Source organism: Pristiophorus japonicus, chromosome 21 (assembly GCF_044704955.1).
Source record: "Pristiophorus japonicus isolate sPriJap1 chromosome 21, sPriJap1.hap1, whole genome shotgun sequence".
In the NCBI taxonomy this organism is placed as follows: domain Eukaryota; kingdom Metazoa; phylum Chordata; class Chondrichthyes; family Pristiophoridae; genus Pristiophorus; species Pristiophorus japonicus.
In genome coordinates, this window is record NC_091997.1 from 85,763,845 (window position 1) to 85,787,259 (window position 23,415).

A 23,415-nucleotide genomic window follows, 5' to 3' on the forward strand; every position below is an offset into this window, starting at 1 on the left:
CATTCTGCCCACAGATGCCAAGACAGAGGCTATCAGGAACGCGCACAGGCCACAGAACGTCATGGAGCTGCGGTCGTTCCTGGGACTCCTCAACTATTTTGGTAACTTCCTACTGGGGTTAAGCACTCTTTTAGAGCCCCTACATGTGTTGTTGCGCAAAGGTGAGAACTGGGTATGGGGAAAAAAACAAGTAATTGCTTTTGAGAAAGCCAGAAACATTTTATGCTCCAACAAGCTGCTTGTATTGTATAACCCGTGTAAAAGACTTGTGCTAGCATGTGACGCGTCGTCGTACGGAGTTGGGTGTGTATTACAACAAGCTAACGTTGCGGGGAAGTTGCAACCTGTCGCCTATGCTTCCAGGAGCTTGTCTAAGGCCGAGAGGGCCTACAGCATGATTGAGAAAGAGGCATTAGCGTGTGCGTTCGGAGTAAAGAAAATGCTTCAGTACCTGTTTGGCCTCAAATTTGAGCTGGAAACCGATCACAAGCCCCTCATATCCCTGTTCGCTGAAAACAAGGGGATAAATACTAATGCCTCAGCCCGCATACAAAGATGGGCCCTTGTGCTATCAGCGTATAACTATACCATCTGCCACAGGCCAGGCAGCGAGAACTGTGCGGATGCTCTCAGTCGGCTACCATTGCCCACCACGCGGGGTGGAAATGGCGCAGCCTGCAAACTTGTTGATGGTGGCGCAGCCCGCAGACTTGTTGATGGTCATGGAAGCGTTTGATAAATGATAAATCACCTGTCACAGCCCGCCAGATTAGGACTTGGACCAGCCAATATTCTCTCCTGTCCCTAGTAAAAAACTGTGTACTGCATGGGAGCTGGGCCAGCATCCCCGTTGAAATGCAAGAGCCAATCAAGCCGTTCCAGTTGCGAAAGGACGAGCTGTCCATTCAGGCAGACTGGCTGTTGTGGGGTAACCGCGTAGTGCTACCAAAAAAGGGCAGGGAGACGTTCATCTCAGATCTCCACAGCACACATCTGGGTATAGTAATGATGAAAGCGATAGCCCCAGATCCCACATGTGGTGGCCCGGTATCGACTCTGACTTAGAGTCCTGTGTACGGCAATGCAGCGTGTGTGCTCAGTTGAGCACCGCACCCAGAGAGGCACCACTAAGTTTGTGGTCCTGGCCCTCCAGACCATGGTCGAGGATCCATGTCAACTATGCGGGCCCGTTTCTCAGTAAAATGTTCCTGGTGGTGGTGGATGCTTTTTCAAAATGGATTGAATGTGAAATAATGTCGAGAAGCACCGCCACCGCCACCATTGAAAGCCTGAGGGCCATGTTTGCCACCCACGGCCTGCCTGACATATTGGTCAGTAACAACGGGCCATGTTTCACCAGTGCCAAATTTAAAGAATTCATGAACCGCAATGGGATCAAACATGTCACCCTGTTTAAACCAGCCTGCAGTGGGCAGGCAGTGCGGGCAGTACAAACCATCAAACAGAGCCTTAAACGAGTCACAGAAGACTCACTCCAAACCCGCCTGTCCCGAGCAGTGCTCAGCTACTGCACGAGACCCCACTCGTTCACAGGGGTGCCCCCGATTGAGCTACTCATGAAAAGGACACTTAAAACCAGACTCTCGCTGGTTCAGCTCAACCTGCATGATCAGGTAGAGAGCAGACGGCAGCAACAAATATTAAACGATGGTCGCGCCACTGTGTCACGGGAAATTGATCTGAATGACCCTCTGTATGAGCGAAACTATGGACATGGTCCCAAGTGGATCGCGGGCACGGTGATAGCTAAAGAAGGGACTAGGGTGTTTGTAGTCAAACTAGACAATGGACAAATTTTCAGAAAGCACCTGGACCAAACGAGGCTGCGGTTCACAGGCTGCCCTGAACAACCCACAGCAGACACCACCTTTTTCGAGCCCACAACACACACCCACTGTCTATAAGCCGGCCCCGAAGGCCTGTTCCTCACTCTGGAGTGTCTGATTAAAGACTGAGGTCACTTTAACCTCCCTGTGTGAAGCCTCATCTGTGTTAGGAACACAATAAAAGGTGTTATATAAATACAAGTCGTTTTTAGTGTGGTTGAGTTGTTAAAAGAGGAAGAAGATTTCCTCTTTCATCACTTCTCTGTTTCTCTCACTGACCAGAATGTGATGGTGAAAGAGGCACCCAGCTTCTGAACGAGCTAGGAATGTGAAATGGCGCTTGGTGCTCTGTTTGTGGGTCTTTTCCTTCTGTTCCAACATGTTGTAGGTAAGGATCCATACTTTCAACTAATCCTCAACATGTTTATCTGGAAATATCAGTTTCTATCTGTACCTGAACGCGGAAATATAAGGATTGAAGGATATCGATTGCCATCAGTGCTGCTTTCACGCGGATGTTTAATGTACTCATATGACAGTTGTTGCTGAGGCATTTTAACACGGTTTAATCATGGGTGGTCAGTTTAAAATTGGCACTAAGAGAGTGAGGAGACAGATTAGGAGAACATTTTTTACACAGAGGTTTGTTTTGCCACAGGCAGTGGTTGACGCAGAGACATTTTCATCTTTTGAAGGAAAACTGGAAAACATTTGAAGCAGAGGAAGATTTGGGGCTGTGGAGAGAGCGAGGCAATGGGTTTGCTCTGGCAAAGAGCCAGCACTGGCACGATGGGCCCAATTGCCTCCTTCTGTGCTGCAAACGTCTTTGGTTCAACTCCTGTCTTAAAACAGTGCAGGGATGAAATACAAGAACACTGCTGATCCTATCCCAATTTCCCTTACTGCAGAACCATATCTCACTCTAAGAATGAAATAGTGGAAGATTTAGAAGAGTTAGAAGGATTTGCTGATGGGCTTTAATGGAGAGAGGGGGTGGGAAGTCCGTGCAGAGCATAAATGCGGCATGGAGCAGTTGGGCCGAATGGCCTGTTTCTGTGCCGAACATTCCATGTAATTCTGTGTAAGATTTTGTGCTCAGACTCGATCATTGGGAACTCTGAAGTAACAATTATATTTGATGACTCAGCCGAGCCTCACACCATTAAAGGGTGGAGACCACACTGGGCGGGGCCCACGACACCACTCGGACCAGGGCTCGAAATCAACACCACTGGCAAAATGGAGCAGCTCAGAGCTTTCTGTACATTACAGACCGTCCATTCCGCGATTGTTCTGTAAGGAAAGGGGAACCGACACTGTGATTGGAGGGGGTGGGAGGGTTCCCAATCGAGACTGTCTATCCAGACTGTGTAAGGGGTGGGGGATGGTGACTCTATCCAGACTGTGTAATGGAGCATTTCTAACCTGACTCTGTGAAATTTTAGGAGTGGGGTGGGTAGAAACAGATTCCGTGTAATATGAGCAGTCTGCAGGCAGACTCTGTTCCTGAAATGATAATTGACGTCTCCCCGATCGGTCCAAATCAGCATGGATTTATGAAAGGGAAATCATGCTTGACAAATCTTCTAGAATTTTTTGAGGATGTAACTAGTAGAGTGGACAAGGGAGAACCAGTGGATGTGGTGTATTTGGACTTTCAAAAGGCTTTTGACAAGGTCCCACACAAGAGATTAGTGTGCAAAATTAAGGCACATGGGATTGGGGTAATGTATTAACGTGGTAGAGAACTGGTTGGCAGCCAGGATCAAAGAGTGGGAATAAACGGGTACTTTTCAGAATGGCAGGCAATGACTAGTGAGGTACCGCAAGGTTCAGTGCTGGGACCCCAGCTATTTACAATATATATTAATGATTTGGACGAAGGAAATGAATGTAATATCTCCAAGTTTGCAGATGACACAGTGTGAGCTGCGAGGAGGATGCTAAGAGGCTGCAGGGTGACTTGGACAGGTTAGGTGAGTGGGCAAATGCATGGCAGATGCAGTATACCGTGGATAAGTGTGAGGTTATGCACTTTGGTGGCAAAAACAGGAAGGCAGATTATTATCTAAATGGTGACAGATTAGTAAAAGGGGAGGTGCAACGAGACCTGAGTGTCATGGTACATCAGTCAATGAAAGTAGGCATGCAGGTTCAGCAGACAGTAAAGAAAGCAAATGGCATGTTGGCCTTCATAGCGAGAGGATTTGAGTATAGGAGCAGGGAGGTCTTGCTGCAGTTGTACAGGGCCTTAGTGAGACCACACCTTGAGTATTATGTGCAGTTTTGGTCTCCTAATCTGAGGAAGGACATTCTTGCTATTGAGGGAGTGCAGCGAAGGTTCACCAGACTGATTCCCGGGATAGCAGGACTGGCATATGAAGAAAGACTGGATCGACTAGGCTTATATTCACTGGAATTTAGAAGAATGAGAGGGGATCTCATGGAAGCATATAAAATTCTGACGGGATTGGACAGGTTAAATGCAGGAAGAATGTTCCCGATGTTGGGGAAGTCCAGAACCAGGGGTCACAGTCTAAGGATTAGGGGTAAGCCATCTAGGACTGAGATGAGGAGAATCTTTTTCACCCAGAGAATTGTGAATGTATGGAATTCTCTACCACAGAAAGTTGTTGAGTCCAGTTCGTTGGTTATATTCAAAAGGGAGTTAGATGTGGCCATTGCGGCTAAAGGGATCAGGACGTATAGAGAGAAGGCAGGAGTGGGGTACTGAGGTTGAATGACCTACTCCTGCACTTATTTTCTATGTTTCTGTATTTCTATCCTCAGTCTAAACATGGCTGATGTCTGAGTTACAACCGAGTCTGACGGAGATGTGGTTTGGTGTTTGTTCGAGCTCTGGTGCAATAATGATCTATAGTATAGACACATCTGGGTCAGTGAGTGGAGAGTTTCTAGGTGCAGTCTGTCAGGGCCATTACAGGGGGGGATTGCGTGTATCAGATGCTCAAGTTGTAAACACAAATCCCTATCAGCCGCTCCATGATACCCAACCAATCAGAGCTCTGCTAACTTCTCCATCGCAGCTTATCATCTTAACCAGCAGGAAATGAGCTTCTGAACACAATGCAAGCAGAAATTATCGTTCTGACAATCTAGATGTGCTGATCAGAAATCTGTTCATTACAAGAAAAAAAGAAAGTCTTGCATTTCTATAGCACCTTCTACAACCTCACAATGTCCCAAAGCTATTTAAAGCCAATGAAGTACTTCTGAAGTGCAATCTCTGTTGATATGTAGAAAATGCGACAGCCCATTTTCACACAGCTAGGTCCCACAAACAGTAAAGTCTCATGTAAAAAAAACACACCTCTGACAGTATAGCACTCCCTCAGCACTGCACTGGGTGGTCGGCCTAGATTTTGTGCTCAAGTCTCTGGAGTGGGACTTGAACCCACAACCTTCTGACATCAGAAGCGACAGTGCTACCCACTGAACCACAGTTGACATCATGACAACAAGAACTGGAACTCATAGAGAGCGCTTAAAGTGGGGCAGGGCCTTGTGGTGTTTTGCAAATGTGGAAGTGCGGGGAAGGACGTGAGCTCGAGGTAGGAGAAGAGTGAGTGGAAGTGGCAAAAGGCTCGGTTGGAGAGGTAAGTTTTAAAGAACCTTTTGCAGATGCCAAAGATGTGCCAAGGTGGAGGGTGAGGGGTTAAGGGAGAGAATAGCAGAGTGTGGGGCATAAAGGCTGAGGGCTGAGCAAGTGGTGAAGGTTAAGGTTTCTTAAATCAATGCAGTGGGCCACAGAGGAGGCCAAAGTCAGATGAGGCCATGGAAGGATTGGTATTTATTTTTTTAAACCTTGGATGTGGTCGTCACTGGAAATGTCAGCATTTAGTCTCTAGTTTTCCTTGAGAAGGTGGTAGTGACCCTTCCTCTTGAACCGTTAAGTCCGTGTGGTGAACACTTTCCACAATGCTGGTAGCGAGGGAGTTTCAGGATTTTCATCCAGCGACGATGAAGGAACAGCATTATACTTACAAGTCAGGATGGTGTGTCACTTGGAGAACTTGTAGGTGATCATGCTCCCAAGCGTCTGCTGCCCTCGTTCTTCTATGTGGTAGAAGTCGTGGGTTTAGGAGGTGCTGTCGAAGAAGTCTTGGCAAGTTACTGCAGAGCATCTTGTAGATGGTACACACTGCAGCCATGTTGCGCCGGTGGTGGAGGGAGTGAATGCTGAAGGTGGTGGATGGGGTGCCAAAATGTGATCCTGTTTATCCTGGATGGTGTGGAGTTTCTTGAGTGTTGTCGCAGCTGCACTCACCCAGGCAAGTGGAGAGTGTTGTAGGGCGCTTTCAAGGCAAAGGCACCTGCTGAATATATGTATGTATGTGTAAAATTGTAGCCAGATATAAAATGGCTGCCCGGGATTCCGCAAAGCCCGAGGGGAATTCAGCTAACCAGTTTGACTAACTTTCTGGGTAGCTGATGACACTGCATTTCCTTGTACAGGAACACTGGAAAGGGAGAGCTCAGCAGATGTCCCGAATCAACAAACCTCAGACAAGATGTCCTAGCAGAATATTGAACAAAGGGATTCCTGTAACTGTGTTAAGATAAGGAGGTTAGGCACAGAACCCAAGGACAATAAAGATAAGGAGGTCTGAAGAATATCACGAGGGCATGAGTAAGTTCCAGCTAAACATGAGATGATCATGCAGGCCCCTGGTGTCTGGGGGACCAATTCTATTGGCCCAGAGGAATCGATTTGTAATCTATAATCCTTATGATTGGATTGTGTCCAGCCGACATAGGCTGCGTAATTGTAATGAACTGGTATAAAACATATAAATACTGATGAATTTCTTTGTTCAGCAGTGAGTAGTGCCTGGAGTAACCCAGAGGTTTTCTCCCCGCCGACGTAATAAAAACCGTTTTGATGATGGAACCGACTCAGAGTGACGAGTGATTCTTCCAGGATTTCATTCGCGCTAACAGAGAGTATTCCATCACACTCCTGACTTGTGCCTTGTAGGTGATGGAGAGAGTTTGGGGAGTCAGGAGGTGAGACACTCACCGCAGAATACCCAGCCTCTGACCACAGTATTTATGTAGCTGGTCCAGTTTTATTTTTGACCGATGATGACCCCTGACCATCCCTCCCTCAGATGTTGATGGTGGAGGATTTGATGATGTAATGCCGTTGAATGTCAGGAAATGGTTAGACCCTTTCTTGTTGGAGATTGTCATTGCCTGGGACTTGTTGTGAATGGAGCTGAACACTGTGCAATCATCAGCGAATATTCACACTTCTGACCTTATGATGGAGGGAGGGTCATTGATGAAGCAGTTGAAGATGGTTGGGCCCAGGACATTGCCTTGAGGAAGCGTCCTAGGAGGGTAAAGAGCAGTTTTTAACTCAATGCCTTAGGGGGAGGTCAGTGAGGACAGGAGGGGTTGGTGAGTAGGATGCCATACGGGACAGGATGAAACCGATGAAGAAAGGATTGTAGATATCCATGTTCATGGAGATGAAATTGTGGAGGAGAGTTCTAGTGGCACTGAGAATGAGATAGGAATGGAAGCAGCAATCTTTGGGAGGTGAGTCATGACATCTGGTGGAGGGCTAGATGTGGGTTTGAGGTACAGCTCAGGGTCAAATAGGTATAGTGGAGCTGAAGGGAATGGCTTTGCTTTTTCTGGGGAAAGGCCTGGTCTGTCTCGAACCTGATGCCAGCTAAGAAATCGGACAGTACAGCACTGAGGACATTGATGGAGAGGTGAAGTGAGGTATCGACTTGGCTACGTATGGAAGCTGACTCCTTGATAATGTTCCTGAGAAATAGCATGTATATGTGGAATATAGGAGAGGACCAAGGATGGAGCCTTGGGTGGACATGGGGCGACCATTGCACACGGGAGGAGAACAATTCCTGAGGATGTGAGAAAGATAGGAGTGGATGTATTTAACAGCAGTGCCACAAAGGTGGGCCATTGGAGAACCATTGGAGAAGGTTCACTGTGTCAAGGGCCTTTAAGCTGTTGAGGAAGATAAGGAAGGATAATACACTATGGTTGTAAACACACAGGATATTGTTGTTAATTTTGATAAGGATGCGCTTATTTGTACTGCAAAAATGGCCAACATGTTCCACCTTTTGTTTCTGATTGGTCCCCTTGGAGAATAAGCCACACCCTGAAGTTTCACAGGAATGTGTAACTGGAACCACCTATCCCAAGGTCTCACTGACTTTGCAAATTGTAACTCGATCCACTTTGACTTCCTGAAGTGACAGAGGTCAGAGCTCCAAAGAAGATAGCAAGGGCCAACCAAAGTACCTTGCCCCAGTCCAAGTACATCCCTCCCCCAGCCGAAGGGTCTTACCCTAGTCCAAGTGCATGCCTCCCCCAGCCGAAGTGCCTTACCCTAGTCCAAGTGCATGCCTCCCCCAGCCAAAGTGCCTTGTCCCAGCGCAAGTACATCCACCCCCTTCCGCCCCATCCTCCCACACCATAGATGGGGCAGGGATTGTGTACGGATTGGTAACAGGTTTATTGGCTGTGAAGTGAATAGTGACAGTGTGGTGACTTCTGGATATCATTCACTCCAACGATGTCCCTTGTAGGGGGTTGGAAGAACATGATCTGTCTTCCTTCCAATCATGTCTCTCCCCACAACTGCTCTCTCTCCCCACAGTCTCTCTCTCTCTCTACCCCCAATCTCTCTCTCTCTCTCTCTTCCCTCAATTTCTCTCTCCTCCCAGTCTCGCTCACTTTCCCGCTCCCCCCAGCCCCTCTCACCACCACCGCCCCAGTCTCTTTCTCCCCCTCCCCCCAGTCTCACTCTGCCTCTCGCTATCGCCCCCCACCAGCTGCTCTCGGGCCCACGCTGGTCGGAGGGAGGGTGGGCGGGTTCGGTGCCTCAGGTCCTGCGTCACGGCACCACATGGATGGAATGATTTAGGCGGGGAGGGGGCAGAGCTTGACAGGGGCGGGGCTTGTCACCTGTCAGTCAAAAAAGTGCAGTATAGTCATGGGGGGCGGGGCTTGACAGACGCCTGTCTGTCAAAAAAAGTACAGTACAAATAGTTACATCGTTTTGATAAGGCTAGTCTTGCTGATCAGTGTCATTCAAACCATACACATTGTCAACAAGCGTTAATGAAACAATTTGGAAGCTGTAAATTGACATCAAGTGGATACGCTAATTTACAGACTGTGGCAAAGAATTCTATGAAAGGAACAATAAACTGGCCTATTACCAAGCCATTGTGCAGAGCATAATTTCCTATGAGAGGCTTTGTTTCACGTTGACTGTTTAATGAGCTTTCCTGTCTCTATCTCTATCCCATTCTGCCCTTTCCCCGCAGGATCCACTTATCTCTTCTTCCTAAGACCAGGAGATGTCACCACTCTGCAATGCAACGTGCCCACCGGTGCTGGGAATAAAGTAACCTTGTGCAACTCCAGTGATCCCGGGTCAGAAATGGGTAAAATAAAATGTAAGAACGAAAAGCCATGTTATGAAAATATCGGTCCTCAGGGGAAAAAAGGACACAGTGAGCCAGAGTGTACAAAATGCAAATTAAATGACCATGAAACGGAGTCTCTGACATTCGCTGTGAAGACGATTAACTCGATGGTGTTTACCTGCATGGCTCAAGATTCCACAGAAGGAGGGGCATTGGAGTGTCCGTCCTGGCTCACACTGTCACAGCCGGGATGTGAAAACCACGACTTGTTCTTTGTGATAACCCAGGATGGTAGGTGCACTGGGGCAATATCGCGGGAGGGATCGGGGCAGGTATTGGGGGAGGGATTGTTGTGGGAACATTAGGGGTAATTTAAGGTAAGGTATTAGGCGAGATATTAGAGGAGATATTAGAGAGACGTTGGGGAGATATTAGAAGAGGTTTTCGGGCAGATAGCTGTCATTGCCTTCATTAAGATGAAATTACCTTGTGTGTAGATAAAGAGTAATAGTGAGAAGTAGCTGGCACGGGTTTCAAACTGTCCAGGAGGTAAGAGACATGGTAGGTGGGGGAATGCGGTGGATGCAGTGTACATGGACATTAGGAAATCCTTCGACTAAGTATCACATTGGAGATTATTATATTAACAAATATTCTTTTCAATGTTGTTTATAGATTCAACTGATATATTTTTGATTAAAGAAAATTTGTCGCTGACAGTGTCAGAGGGAGAGAATGTGACTTTACCCTGCCAGTTTGAGAATATAAAACCACTCCCCTTCACTCTGTTTTGGTTCAGATCTGGAAACGTCAACAAGTGTCTGCACTCTGTTCACACTGAGGATCATGCTGCACATTCTAACACACGTTGCTGTGTGGATAGAGAGTCATCACAAAGAATCTCTACCCAAAGCTCACACAATCCTTTGGTTAGCCGCCAGTCTCACAACCTTACTATTCACTCAGCGGGCCTGGTGGACACTGGGAGGTATCTCTGTGCTGTACACAGTCAGGATTCAGGGAAACCTGTCTGGAAGATTGCAGCAAACATCTCCCTTGTGACAGAGCCCAGTGCAGAAACTTCAGACACTCCCACCTCAACATCTGGAATATCCTCAGAGAGCAGCAGCATAACTTGTACAAATACTCAAAGTAAGTGATGCAATCTAAAACATAATGTGAACCATTTAATATCAATAATTCAAGGTGTGAGATTCCAGGTCCATTGTCCAGTTTGTACCCTTTAGAAGTTACTTTGATTTCCTTCCTTTGCCATTGCACTATTCTAGATTGTAACCAGAAAAGTATGTTCCTCAGCCCAGGTAACCAGTGTAATGAGCAGCAGGAAATCTTCAGACACTCCCACCTCAACATCTGGAATATCCTCAGTGACCGGAAGCATTACTCCTACAAACATACAAAGTAAGTGATACAATCTAGAATATGATGTAAACCATTTTATATCAATAATTCAATATAAATAATATAAGTAATTCTTTCACACAATGTCCCAGACTCCTCCATCACCTTCCCAGGGTATGTCCGGTCCCACCGGCAGGACAGACCCACCAGAGGTGGCGGCACAGTGGTATACAGTTGGGAGATAGTGGTCCTGGGAGTCATAGAAACATAGAAACATAGAAAATAGGTGCAGGAGTAGGCCATTCGGCCCTTCAAGCCTGCACCGCCATTCAATGAGTTCATGGCTGAACATGAAACTTCAGTACCCCATTCCTGCTTTCTCGCCATACCCCTTGATCCCCCGAGTAGTAAGGACTACATCTAACTCCTTTTTGAATATATTTAGTGAATTGGCCTCAACAACTTTCTGTGGTAGAGAATTCCACGGGTTCACCACTCTCTGGGTGAAGAAGTTTCTCCTCATCTCGGTCCTAAATGGCTTACCCCTTATCCTTAGACTGTGACCCTTGGTTCTGGACTTCCCCAACATTGGGAACATTCTTCCTGCATCTAACCTGTCTAAACCCATCAGAATTTTAAACGTTTCTATGAGATCCCCTCTCATTCTTCTGAACTCCTCAACATTGACTCCCTAACATCGTAAAGTCTCATGGCATCAGGTCAAACATGGGCAAGGAAACCTCCTGCTGATTACCACCAACCGCCCTCCCTCAGTTGATAAATCAGTACTCCTCCATGTTGAACAGCACTTGGAAGAAGCACTGAGTGGTTCGGTAGCACCACTACTGACCGACCTAGCCTCGTCCTGAAGGACATCCTTGCCAGACTGGGCCTATGGCAGATGGTGAAAGAACCAACATGAGGGAAAAACATACATGACCACATCCTCACCAATCTACCTGTCACAGATGCATCTGTCCATGACAGTATTGGAAAGAGTGACCACTGCACAGTCCTTGTGGAGACAAAGTCCCATCTTCACACTAAGGACACCCCTGCATCATGTTGTGTGGGTCTACCACTGTACTAAATGGGATCTCAGTGTCAGTATTCTATGGACAAATACGTAAGCTGCTCCAAGATTAATGTGCTCATCTAAACTGCGATCTCTGAAAACCAGGGAGGTCCTGAGGGAGGGAGGGAAGGGGTCAGTAGGAATGTGTGTGTGTGTGTGTGTGTGTGTGTGTGTGCTAGGCCTGTGCAGCAGAGCCTAGTCTCCAATCATCTTGGGTCCCCTTGCCATTGGACCAAGACCCAGCTCTGTCAAGTCTGTGTGGTGGCTGGTGTGCAACGGCCACCCCATATTAAAAGGATTTATGGTGCATAGGCATCTTCCACCCTTTAAAATGAAGTTCGAGATCTGGCCCGCATTAGTCTCATCAGTCACCTTAGAACTCATTTTAGTGTGGAAGCAAGTCATGCTCAACTCCGGGGCACTGCCTAAGAAGAGAGAAGAAGAAATGGGATAGATTCAGAAAAGACCTTGCAGATAAAACTGGGCATTCATGAGGGCCATCATCAGCAGCAGAATTGTATTCCACAACAATCTGTGACCTCATGTCCCGGCATATCCCTCACTCTACCATTACAATTAAGCCAGGGGACCAACCCTGGTTCAATGAAGCGTGTAAAAGAGCATGCCAGGAGCAGCACCAAGCACACCTAAAAATGAGGTGCCAACCTGCTGTAGCTACACTACATGCATGCTAAACAGCACATGCAGCATGCTATAGGCAGAGTGAAGCGATTCCACAACCAACGGATCAGATCAAAGCTCTGCAGTCCTGCCACATGCAGTCATGAATGGTGGTGGACAATTAAACAACTAAGGGGAAGAGGCTCCATGAACATCCCCATCCTCCATGATGGCAAAGCCAGCACGTGAGTGCAAAAGACAAGCAGAAGTGTTTGCAACCATCTTCAGCCAGAAGTGGTGTGCGGATGATTCATCTCGGCCTCCTCCGGAGGTCCCCAATATCACAGAAAACAGTCTTCAGCCAATTTGATTCACTCCATGTCATATCAAGAAATAGCTGACGCACTGGATACGGCAAAGTCTATGGGCCCCGACAGTATCCCGACTGCAGTGCTGAAGACTTTTGTCCCACAACTTACCCTGCCTCTATCCAAGCTGTTCCATTAAAGCTACATCACTGGCGTCTACCCAACAAAGTGGAGAATTGCCCAGGTATGTATGTTCATGATTGCAGTCTTCTGTTCCATTTGCAACCCCTCAGATAATAAAGCAGTCCATGTCTGTATGCAGCAAGACCTGGACAACATTCAGACTTTGACTGATAAGTGGCAAGTAACATTTGCGCAACACAAGTGCCAGGGAATGACCATCTCCAACAAGAGAGAGTCTAACCACCTTCACTTGATATTCAACGGCATTACCTTCACTGAATCCCCACCATCAACTTCCTAGGGGTCAGCATTGACCAGAAACTTAACTGGACCAGTCACATAATTGCTGTGGCTAGAAGAGCAGGTCAGAGGCTGGGTATTCTGTGGCGAGTGTCTCACCTCCTGACTCCCCAAAGTCTTTCCACCATCTACAAGGCACAAGTCAGGAGTGTGATGGAATGATGAGTTGAGCTCCAACAATTTGATGCTCGACACCATCAGGATTAAGGAGCCTGCTTGATTTGCATTCCAACCACATGTTAAACGTTCACTCCCTCCACAACCAGCGTACCGTGGCTGCAGTGTGTACCATCCACGATGCACTGCAGCAACTCACCAAGGCTTCTTCGGCAGCACCTCCCAAACCCGTGACCTCCACCATGTAGAAGATCAAGGGCAGTAGAATGGATTGTGACTTGGAGAGGAACATCCTCATCTCCAAGTTCCCCTCAGTCACACACCATCCTGACTTGTAAATATATCACTGATCTTTTATCGTCGCTGGTCAAAATCTTGGAACTCCCTCTCTAACAGCACTGTGGGAGTACCTTCATCACGTGGACTGCAGCGGTTCAAGAAGGTGGCTCACCACCACCTTCTCACGGGCAATAAGAGATGGGCAATAAATTTTGGCCTTGTCAATGATGCCCACATCCCATGACTGAATACAACAGAAATTAAGCGAGAGATTCAAGAGCAATTGTCCACTTTGTACCCATTAGACGTTGGTTCGATTTTCTTCCTTCGCAATTGCACTTTTCCAGATTGTAACAGAAAAGTATCTTCCTCGGCCCAGGTAACCAGTGTGATCAGCTGTACATATAAGACGGCATTGCACAAACTGAACTTAATGTTGCTTCTCCTATGCATTTCCAGACCCTGCCATCACTGTGAACGTAGCCATAGTGTGTCTGATTGTACTCATTTGCATTGTTGGGATAGTTTGCATTATTGGGGTAGTTTGCCGAAGGAAACGACAATCTGTCAAAGGTAAAGGTAAGCAAGAGCGTTAAAATGTTTGATCTAAATCTATAAAATTGTAAGAGCAGATTCCTTACATAGATTCTTACATTTATCTTTCCCATCTTACGGCATGTGTTGTGAAGGATCCTCAGCACCAGGACCCAGGTAGGGATGGGATTTGATCAGTATTTCGGCAGACTTTCTGTATAATTTTGCTCATTTAATGGAACATTTACAGGTTACTTTTCTTTGCTAACTGTAGGGCCGGTGATGTGCAGCTGACACAAGTGGCTGAATGTAAGTGACTAGAATTGCTGGCCAGCTCTTCCGATCCTGGCCCTTTGAGAGTTGAAACTAAAAGCACACATGGTGTTCCCGCCCTTCTGTCCAGGTTTCCCGTACTCTGTGGTTCCCAGGAAGGATCAGAGCGATGACAACGAGCCTGTTGCGTACTCGGTGACAAGAGTTCCAACGCCGTCGAGCCAGCCAAGGCCTGGTGAAGGAATGGAGAGCACTGGCCCAAACATTGACTCTACAGAGCATGTGTACTGTTTGATCGAGGAGTCAATGGTCAAAGGGTAAGCAGAGTGACAGCTGTCACCCCTCGGCTACGGTCAACACTGACCACAACTTTGTTTTAGGATGGAGGGTTAGAAGATCGTTAATGTAATGAAGGTGAGGGGAGCCCATGCTGGCAAATGGGTTACTTTTCCACTTTGGCCACACAGTATCACTTGGAGCACTCCAGATTAGGCACAGCGTAAAACTCCCTCTGGACTGTCCCAACAATGTTCCTCAACTCCAAGGTCAGGAGAGAGGTCAGACATCTTCACTTCTCACACCTCATGTCCTGTTTGAGTGGAAGGGCCAATTTAGAGGTAGTTTTGTACTGTGGCTCACATGAGCTGCAAACTGGATCGAGATGACCAAATTAATTTCATCAAGGACCATGAGAGAAAATGTGAGAGAAAGAAAGAGACAGAGAAAGACAGAGACAGAGACAGACAGTGATAGGTTCAGACAGAGACTGCGACAGAGACAGACAGACAGTGATAGATTCAGATAGAGACTGACCTGATATTGGAATAAAGGAGCACTATCAGAAAAGCATCACAGTGCCCTTATGAAGTTATCTTTTTTTTTTAAACTCTCTCAGGACAATATTTTGGCATATGTGACCATAGTGATCAATTTCGTCCAAATATTTTACTGAATGATTGGCAGTTTTAGGCAAGGAATTGGATTGAGGCTGAACACTCTTTGCAGAGAGGACAGCTTACATAGCAGACTCAGAGAGATAAAGAGAGATATGGAGACAGTAACAGAGACACAGAGAGACAGAGAGAGACAGAGAGAGACAGACAGAGAGCAACACAAAGAGAGAAAGAGAAAGAGAGACAGTGTTTTGGATCGATAATAATAGACCCAGGTTCGGGATCTGGGTGAATGTTAAATAATAGATAAGACAAATGAAGTAAAGAATTAAATACTGTTTACTGAGGGAAAAGAAATATTAATAAAAAAGTTTACGAAGAAAAGAGAAGTATGATAAGATGCAACAACGCTGACGGCCTTCGGCCTGTCGGGAACTCTGCAACGACGGCTGGTCTGGAGCCTTGGGGGTCCCGGCACCGCTCGCGAATCGCGGTCCAAGGTGAAGTTCGAAGAGCTAAGGGACAGTGCCGCTCCTTTATACTATTAAACAAAACATGGGTGCATGTGGCTTATGGCCAACTCCTAATCTGTAACACCCCAGCTGCTTGTCCACAAAGCATGAGATCTCGAGGCGCCGACAGTCTCATAATAAGCTGGTGTGCATCTCAAGATCGCTTCCCTCTCTCTCTCTCTATAGCAACAACAATCCACGAAGCATGGAGCAGAAACACACTGTAAATGACTAAATATCATAATTAACTTTATGTGATTAACCCTCTACAATCGAGACGGAGATAGACAGTGAGACGGGGATCGAATAACAGACAGAGAGCGAGAAACAGAGACAGAGAGAGAAACAGCAAGACCAGCAGAGACAGAGAGAGAGAGAGACAGAGAGAGAGACAGCGAGAGAGAGAGAGAGTGAGAGAGAGAGTGAGAGAGACAGTAAGAGAGACAGAGAGAGAGACAGCGAGAGAGAGAGACAAACAGAGAGAAAGAGAGAGAGATGGAGACAGGCAGAGAGGCAGCAAGAGAGAGAGAGAGAGACAGAGAGACAGTGAAACAGGCAGAGAGAGACAGAGAGAGACGGAGACAGGCAGTGAGAGAGACAGAGACAGGCAGAGAGACAGCGAGAGAGAGAGAGAGAGAGAGAGAGTCAGCGAGACAGGAAGAGAGAGACAGAGACAGGCAGCGAGAGACAACGAGAGACAGTGAGACAGGCAGAGAGAGACAGAAAGAGACAGAGACAAAGAGAGAGTCTGAGAGAGAGAGAGAGAGAGAGAGAGAAAGACAGGCAAAGAGAGACAGTGAGAGAGAGAGAGAGAGACGGAGACAGTCAGACAGAGACAGCGAGAGAGAGAGAGAGAGAGAGAGGCAGAGACAGAGACAGAGAGAGCAACAGAGAGAGAGGCATAGAGAGAGACAGGGAGAGACGGTGATAGGCAGAGAGAGAGAGACAGAAAGAGAGAGACGGAGACAGATAGAAACAGCGAGAAAGAGAGAGAGACAGGCAAAGAGAGACAGAGACACAGAGAGACTCAGAGCGAGAGAGAGAAAGAGGCAGGCAGAGCGAGACAGAGAGAGAGACAGGGAGAGAGACCGAGAGAGAGAGATAGATGGAGAGAAAGAGAAAGAAACAGAGAGAAAGAGAATCGGTGAGACAATCCGAGAGTCAGAGAGTGACAGACAGAGTAACAGACAGAGAGTGACAGACAGAGAATGACAGACAGAGTAACAGACAGAGAGTGACAGACAGAGAGTGACAGACAGAGTGACAGACAGAGAGTGACAGACAGAGAGTGACAGTCAGAGAGTGACAGACAGAGAGTGACAGACAGAGAGTGACAGACAGAGTGACAGTCAGAGAGTGACAGTCAGAGAGTGACAGACAGAGAGTGACAGACAGAGAGTGACAGACAGAATCAGGGAAAATGAATGAGGGAATTTCAGGCTGGGTTAGACTGAAATCCAGGCCAGTGGGGAGAAAGTGACTGAATGTAGTTTCCACTTACAGCTGTTTAATATTGTTTGAATCATATGTTACTCATTTTTCACACATTTAATTTTCTGTTTTCCCAGTGATGACGGCAAAACTGAAATCCAGGCAGTAAAATGTAAGTCGTGGCAATCTTTCAGTATCTTTCATTATCTGTCCCCACATGGAAGTGAAACCCTCTTAATTTCTAGGCAGTGACCGCACGGACCATGTACCGCAGGTTGAAACCTCTTTAGCCATTGAACTCAAACCAGACGGCCAATCGCAGCCCAAAGAGGACAGTAAGGAGGATCCCGTTGCTCTGTCTAATGAGCAGACTTATTCTTTGATAGGTTGCCCGGGGACAGGGAGCCCAGGAGACACGGAGACAAGGTCTTGGCTGGAGGAAGATGATCCACAACCTGGCCCGTTAGAGATGGAAGAAAATCCTATTTATGCTAAAATAGAGGAAGCCTGAATGTGATTGAGTAATGGGAGAAAGGCAACGGATAACTTGGTTAAACTCATTGTGGTACTAGATTTTAAAATATATATTTTACACTGGGTATTGAACACTTTCCCACTGCAGACCCCCAGGGTGGGGGAGAATTCGACATTGTTGCACTGGATTTCTGGATGGATCATGGGTGCAAAAGAGGTCCAATTTAGGAGGCCAACCCACCATGCCCGAGTAGTGTCGGAAACATGTTTGATGCCATATTGGTTTGGGCCTGTAGAGGAGTCCCTGATGTAGGCGTTAGGCTCCTTTGAATATGCTAATAAGGGGCCTACCACTTGTTCCAGGATCCAAACCGGCCATTATCACATTGCTGTTTGTGGGACCTTGCTGTGTGCAAATTAGCTGCCACTTTTCCTAAATTACAACAGTGACTAAACTTCAAAAAATACTGAATTCGCTGTAAAGTGCTTTGCGATCTCCAGAGGTCATGAAAGGCGCTTGATAAATGCAAGTCTTTCAATTCATTCATTAATTTTGAGGGAAGGGAAACCACGCAGAATACAGGTGTACAACCGACGCTCGTTGAACACAAGTGCGTTTTCACAGATTGTAACATTGAAGCTGCTTGAAGCGCAGGATTGTGTGCGGAGATATCTTCTCCCAATGTTTCACAAATGATATAAAGCCGCTGGTGGCAGCTCCTTGCCTTTCCCGGTTTGTTCTGAGTTTTTGTGGCGACCGACACAGAACATGGAGACAGACTCAATGTGAGTTTCCACTCTCACCGACACCGGACGAGGGCGATGGGAACCCACGGTTGAAGAATATAACTGTAACACATTCGACGTGAAATTGGTCCTCGTCAGTTTCGACTTTGATGGAAATGAAATTCGGGCTCGGTGTGAAACGTGCGCTCGATTCGCGATGAGCTTCACACTGCTGGCGAAGAGCAACTTCACCCCCTTGGACTCTGCTTAGATAGAACAACGCATCGCTGGTGTGTAATACGCAAAATGGAACTTGTGTGATTGGAAGTCATTCAATAAACACTGTTTAAAAATTATAACTAAATGACGAGCTGTGTCATCTGTCCAGCAGGAATTTTATGGCTAACTAATTGAATGAATGAACTGATCTCAGTGAGGACACTGCATTTAGACTCAAGGGGAAGTGGGAGAAGGGAGGGGGAGTGGGGAGAGTGGGAGTGAGGAGGGTTTGAGGGGATTGGGAGGGATGTGTGAGTGGGCAGTGGGGAGTGGGAGGGAAGGGGGAGTGGGAGGGAGAGTGGGGAGTGAAGAGGGTGTGAGGGAAGGGGCAATGGAGAGTGGTAGGCTAGGGGGAGTGGGAGGGTGGAGTGGGGGGAGTGGGAGTGAGGAGGGTGTGGGGGGAGTGGGTTGGAGGGGGAGTGGAAGCAAATTTATGAGGACGCTGAGAGAAGTTCATGATTGTGTAAGAGAAAGTTTGGTATAAATTGTCAGCCCCCAGCAGATCACTAAAGAGTATTTTTAAAAGCATAAAACATTTCAATGTTGAACAATACATGTCTATCAGTAAGACAAAACGACTTTCACGCGAGAGTCACCAATCCCACACTCCTTGAGGGCAGCCATGCTCAAACGGGTCAGGGGTTAACTCTGTGACCCTCTGCTCCATTGTGTCTCCTTGAAGCAGAGCTCACTCTGACGGCAGGTTGGGGGGAGGGGGTGGGAGGGGACAGAGTCAGTGAATTAACCCTCATAACCCTGGCATTTGCCTCATTGTCCAGCCCTTGGCTTCAGCACGATCTCTGAAACAATGGGTGCCATTTGCAATATGAGCACCACACGCAAGGACTGGTGTGTAGCAAATCCAAACGAACTCAGTACGGAAATGGAAGGAAGCGTGTGATGATTGGAAATTTTAATTGATGGGAGCAAGTCTAAAAGGCTCAGCTATTTACAGCTTGTTAGTAGAAGCGGGTGTGAGCAGAAATGCCAACCGCACTGTCGCATAAATCAAACAATGAACTCTTAAAAATCATGAGGTTTGCTCTACAAATCATGAGTTGCTATTTTTTTCCCTGACCCCTTGCTTACCTTTGATCCTGGACAGGAAGCGCAGTCCGCGACCTTTGCTCCCAGACAGGAAGCGCATTCGGCCGTCACTAACCGATTACTGACATAAGAAATAGGAGCAGGAGTGGGTGGATTGATGGCCCCGCTGTCGGGTCACTCACGGGCCAGTCTCGCTCTCCTTATCACCGTTACTCCTCCCGCAGCAAAATTTTTACTTCAGGCACCAGGAGGTGATTTCTGTTCCCACTGCAAATCCGAATAGTTGGCTGAAGAAGATTAAAAACAATCTCCCACCCATTGGATACCTGAAGTCCACCCAACTCAAATTCATGAGCGAGCATCAAAAGGGCCTCTAGAACTCCCACCGGGATTGGTTGGGAACCATATTTCAAATCTGCAGGGCTATGGGAACAAATTGGATAGCTCTTTCAACCCACGGGCACAAGCACGATGGGCTGAATGGACTCTTTCACTGTCTGAGGTGCCGTCTTTCGGATGAGACGTGAAACTGAGGCCCTCTCAGGTGGACGCGAAAGATCCCACTGCACTATTTCAAAGAAGAGCAGGGGAGTTCTCCCGATGTCCTAGCCAACACTTATTTCAATCAAAATAACTAAAGACAGAGGATCTGGTCATTATCACATTGCTGTTTGTCAGACCTTGCTGCATGCAAATTGGCTTTCGTGTTCCGTACATTACAACAGTGACTACACTTAGAAAAGGTACTTCGTTGGCTGCAGAGCGGTTTGAGATGCCCTGAGGTCGGGCAAGGCGAGCTATAAATACAAGTCTGTCTGTCTTTCTTTCTAGCTTTTTTCTTTTCTGTCTTCATCCTACTTCGTAGACCATGTACAAGTTGCTCTATCTTAGAAATCCCCTATTTCAATCTCTCAACCATTGGTGGCCGTGCCTTCAACTGCCAAGGCACTAAGCTCTGGAGTTCTCTCCTGTGGTCGGGATTACACCACAGGAAAACTTTCTGTCTATTATTGCTCGCTGACCCCCAAAGTAACCAAGGAACACACTTTGTTCCTGACCAATTACATTCTGTTTCAAAACTGAAAATGCTGGAAATCTCAGCGGGTCAGAGAGAAACAGAGTGCAGTGGGACCGAGAGTGGTGGCCGTGGGACCGAGAGCTGTGGCCATGGGACCGAGAGAGGTGGCCGTGGGACCGAGAGCGGTGGCCATGGGACCGAGAGAGGTGGCCATGGGACCGAGAGTGGTGGCCGTGGGACCGAGAGAGGTGGCCGTGGGACCGAGAGCGGTGGCCATGGGACCGAGAGAGGTGGCCGTGGGACCGAGAGTGGTGGCAGTGGGACCGAGAGTGGTGGCCGTGGGACTAAATTGCAAGCAGTACAGGTAAATCGCTGTTTCACCTGGAAGGATTATTTGGGGCCTGGACTATGGGAAGGGAGGAGGTAAAAGGGCAGGTATTGCATCTCCTGCGCTTGCAGGGGAAGATGTTGTGGGAATGGGCGGGATGCTGGGGGTGATTGAGGAGTGGACCAGTATGTCCTGGAGGGAGCAGTCCCTTCGGAATGCTGAGAGGGGAGGGGAGGGGAAGATGTGATTGGTGGTGGGATCACGCTGGAGGTGGTGGAGGATGATCCATTAAACATGGAGGCTCGTGGGGTGAAAGGTGAGGACAAGGGGAAACCTGTCATGGTTCTGAGAGGGAGGGGAAGGGGTGAGGGCAGAAGAGCGAGAAATAGAACGGACACGGTTGAGAGCCATGGTAACCACAGTGGAGGGGAATCTTCTGTTGAGGAAAAAGGAAGACATGTCAGAGGCACTAGTGTCAAAGGTGGCGTCTTCAGAACAGATGTGACGGAAAGTAATACGACCTTTCTATACAGTTTAAATGCACACGAGGCCCATGCTTGAGAGAAGGTCACTCTGTGACCAGTAACCTTTATTCACGAGCACTCAAGTGATGAAGGTGGGTGGAGCTTCCCCTTTTATACCTGAAAGTCCAAGTGAGGAGTGTCTCTCACAAGTTCACCACCTAGTGGTCATTGCTCTCACAGTGTACAACTAAGGTCAGTTTATACATGGGTTACAATGATGGTTGAATACATAACATCACCTCCCCCCCGAAAGTCTTATTGGGATCACAGGTTGAGTCTCTCTGGTGGTTTACGCTCCCTTGTAGAGCCCCTGAGTTGGGGCTCTGGTTGTTGGGCGCTGGCCTGAGTGTCAGCTGTTTGCGGTGCCTCAGGCCTGTCCGGACTGCCCACAGTGACTGGGCTCTCCTCCACTTGGTTCCGGTGTTCGGTCACCTGTGGTGGAGTGAACTCGACATCGTGTTCTTCCTCTGCTTCTTCGATGGGGTTGCTGAACCTCCTTTTTGTTTGATCTACATGTTTGCGGCAGATTTATCCATTGGTAAGTTTAACTATCAGAATCCTATTCCCCTCTTTGGCAATCACAGTGCCTGTGAGCCATTTGGGCCCTGCAGCGTAGTTGAGGACAAAGACAGGGTCATTGACATCGATACCTCGCACCCTCGCATTCCTGTCATGGTAGTCACATTGTGACTGACGCCTGCTCTCGACAATTTCTTTCATGGTGGGATGTATAAGAGATAACCTGGTTTTGAGCGTCCTTTTCATTAGCAGCTCTGCGGGTGGAACCCCTGTGGTCGGGATCTGTAGGCAAACAGGAGGCGTGATAAGCGGCTTTGTAGGGAACCCCCTTGGATTCTGAGCATTCCCTGTTTGATTATCTGCACTGCTCATTACGCCTGCCCATTAGAGGCCGGCTTGAACGGTGCCGTTCTGACATGGTTAATTCCATTGCCTGCCATGAAGTCCTGGAATTCAGTGCTTGTGGTCATGGTCACTGACCAAGACATCCGGTAGACCATGGGCGGCGAACATTGCCCGTAGACTTTCTACCGTGGCAGAGGATGTGCTTGAATTTAAAATGTCACACTCGATCCATTTGGAGTAGGCGCCTACTACAACCAAAAACATTTTTCCGATGAAAGGAACTGCATAGTCCACATGGATGTGTGACCATGGCTTGGTGGCCCAGGACCAGGGGCTAAGGACGGCTTCCCAGGCCCCTTTCCCAGCTGGGCACACATATTGTACCTGCGAACACAAAGTTCCAGGTCTGCATCTATCCCTGGCCACCAAACGTGTGACCTGGCAATTGCCTTCATCATGACAATGCCCGGGTGCTCGTTGTGGAGTTCTCTGATGAACATCTCTCTGCCCATCTGGGGCATGACTACTCGGTTTCCCCACAGTAGACAATCGGCCTGAATCGAGAGTTCATCCCTGCACCTGTGAAATGGTTTAAATTCCTCAGGGCATGCCCCGTACGTGGCTGCCCAGTCCCCATTCAGGACACATTTCTTGACTAAAGACAGTAGCGGGTCTCTATTTGTCCAGACCTTAATCTGACGGGCTGTCACAGGTGAGCCTTCGCTTTCGAAAGCTTCAACAGCCATGATCATCTCAGCAGCCTGCTCGGTAGCCCCCTCAGTGGTGGCTAGTGGGAGCCCGCTGAGTGCATCGGTGCAGTTTTCAGTGCCCGGTCTGTGCCGAATTGTATAGTCATAGGCGGCTAACGTGAGTGCCCACCTCTGTATGCGGGCCGATGCGTTTGCATTTATGGCCTTGTTGTCGGCCAAAAGGGACCTTAGGGGTTTGTGATCTGTCTCCAGCTCAAATTCCCTGCCAAACAAG

At 47.8% G+C, this 23,415-nt stretch overlaps 1 protein-coding gene across 5 annotated transcripts; it reads left to right on the forward strand.

Moving 5' to 3' along the window:
• Positions 1–99: 99 nt before the first annotated feature.
• LOC139234162 (uncharacterized) lies at positions 100–18,735 on the forward strand. Of its 5 annotated transcripts, none has more exons than XM_070865173.1 (11): positions 100–161; positions 2,130–2,235; positions 9,182–9,574; positions 9,959–10,435; positions 10,601–10,705; positions 13,988–14,107; positions 14,218–14,239; positions 14,337–14,371; positions 14,466–14,652; positions 17,309–17,343; positions 17,417–18,735. In XM_070865173.1, the coding sequence occupies exons 2-11, from the start codon at positions 2,181–2,183 to the stop codon at positions 17,680–17,682; spliced, it is 1,695 nt and encodes a 564-aa protein (XP_070721274.1). In that variant the 5' UTR covers positions 100–161; positions 2,130–2,180; the 3' UTR covers positions 17,683–18,735. The 5 variants fall into 5 exon arrangements, with proteins under 5 accessions (XP_070721274.1, XP_070721277.1, XP_070721276.1 ...); XM_070865176.1 differs by having other exon boundaries at positions 17,558–18,735; XM_070865174.1 differs by lacking the exon at positions 100–161 and adding an exon at positions 6,324–6,498 and having other exon boundaries at positions 2,150–2,235.
• Positions 18,736–23,415: the final 4,680 nt, after the last annotated feature.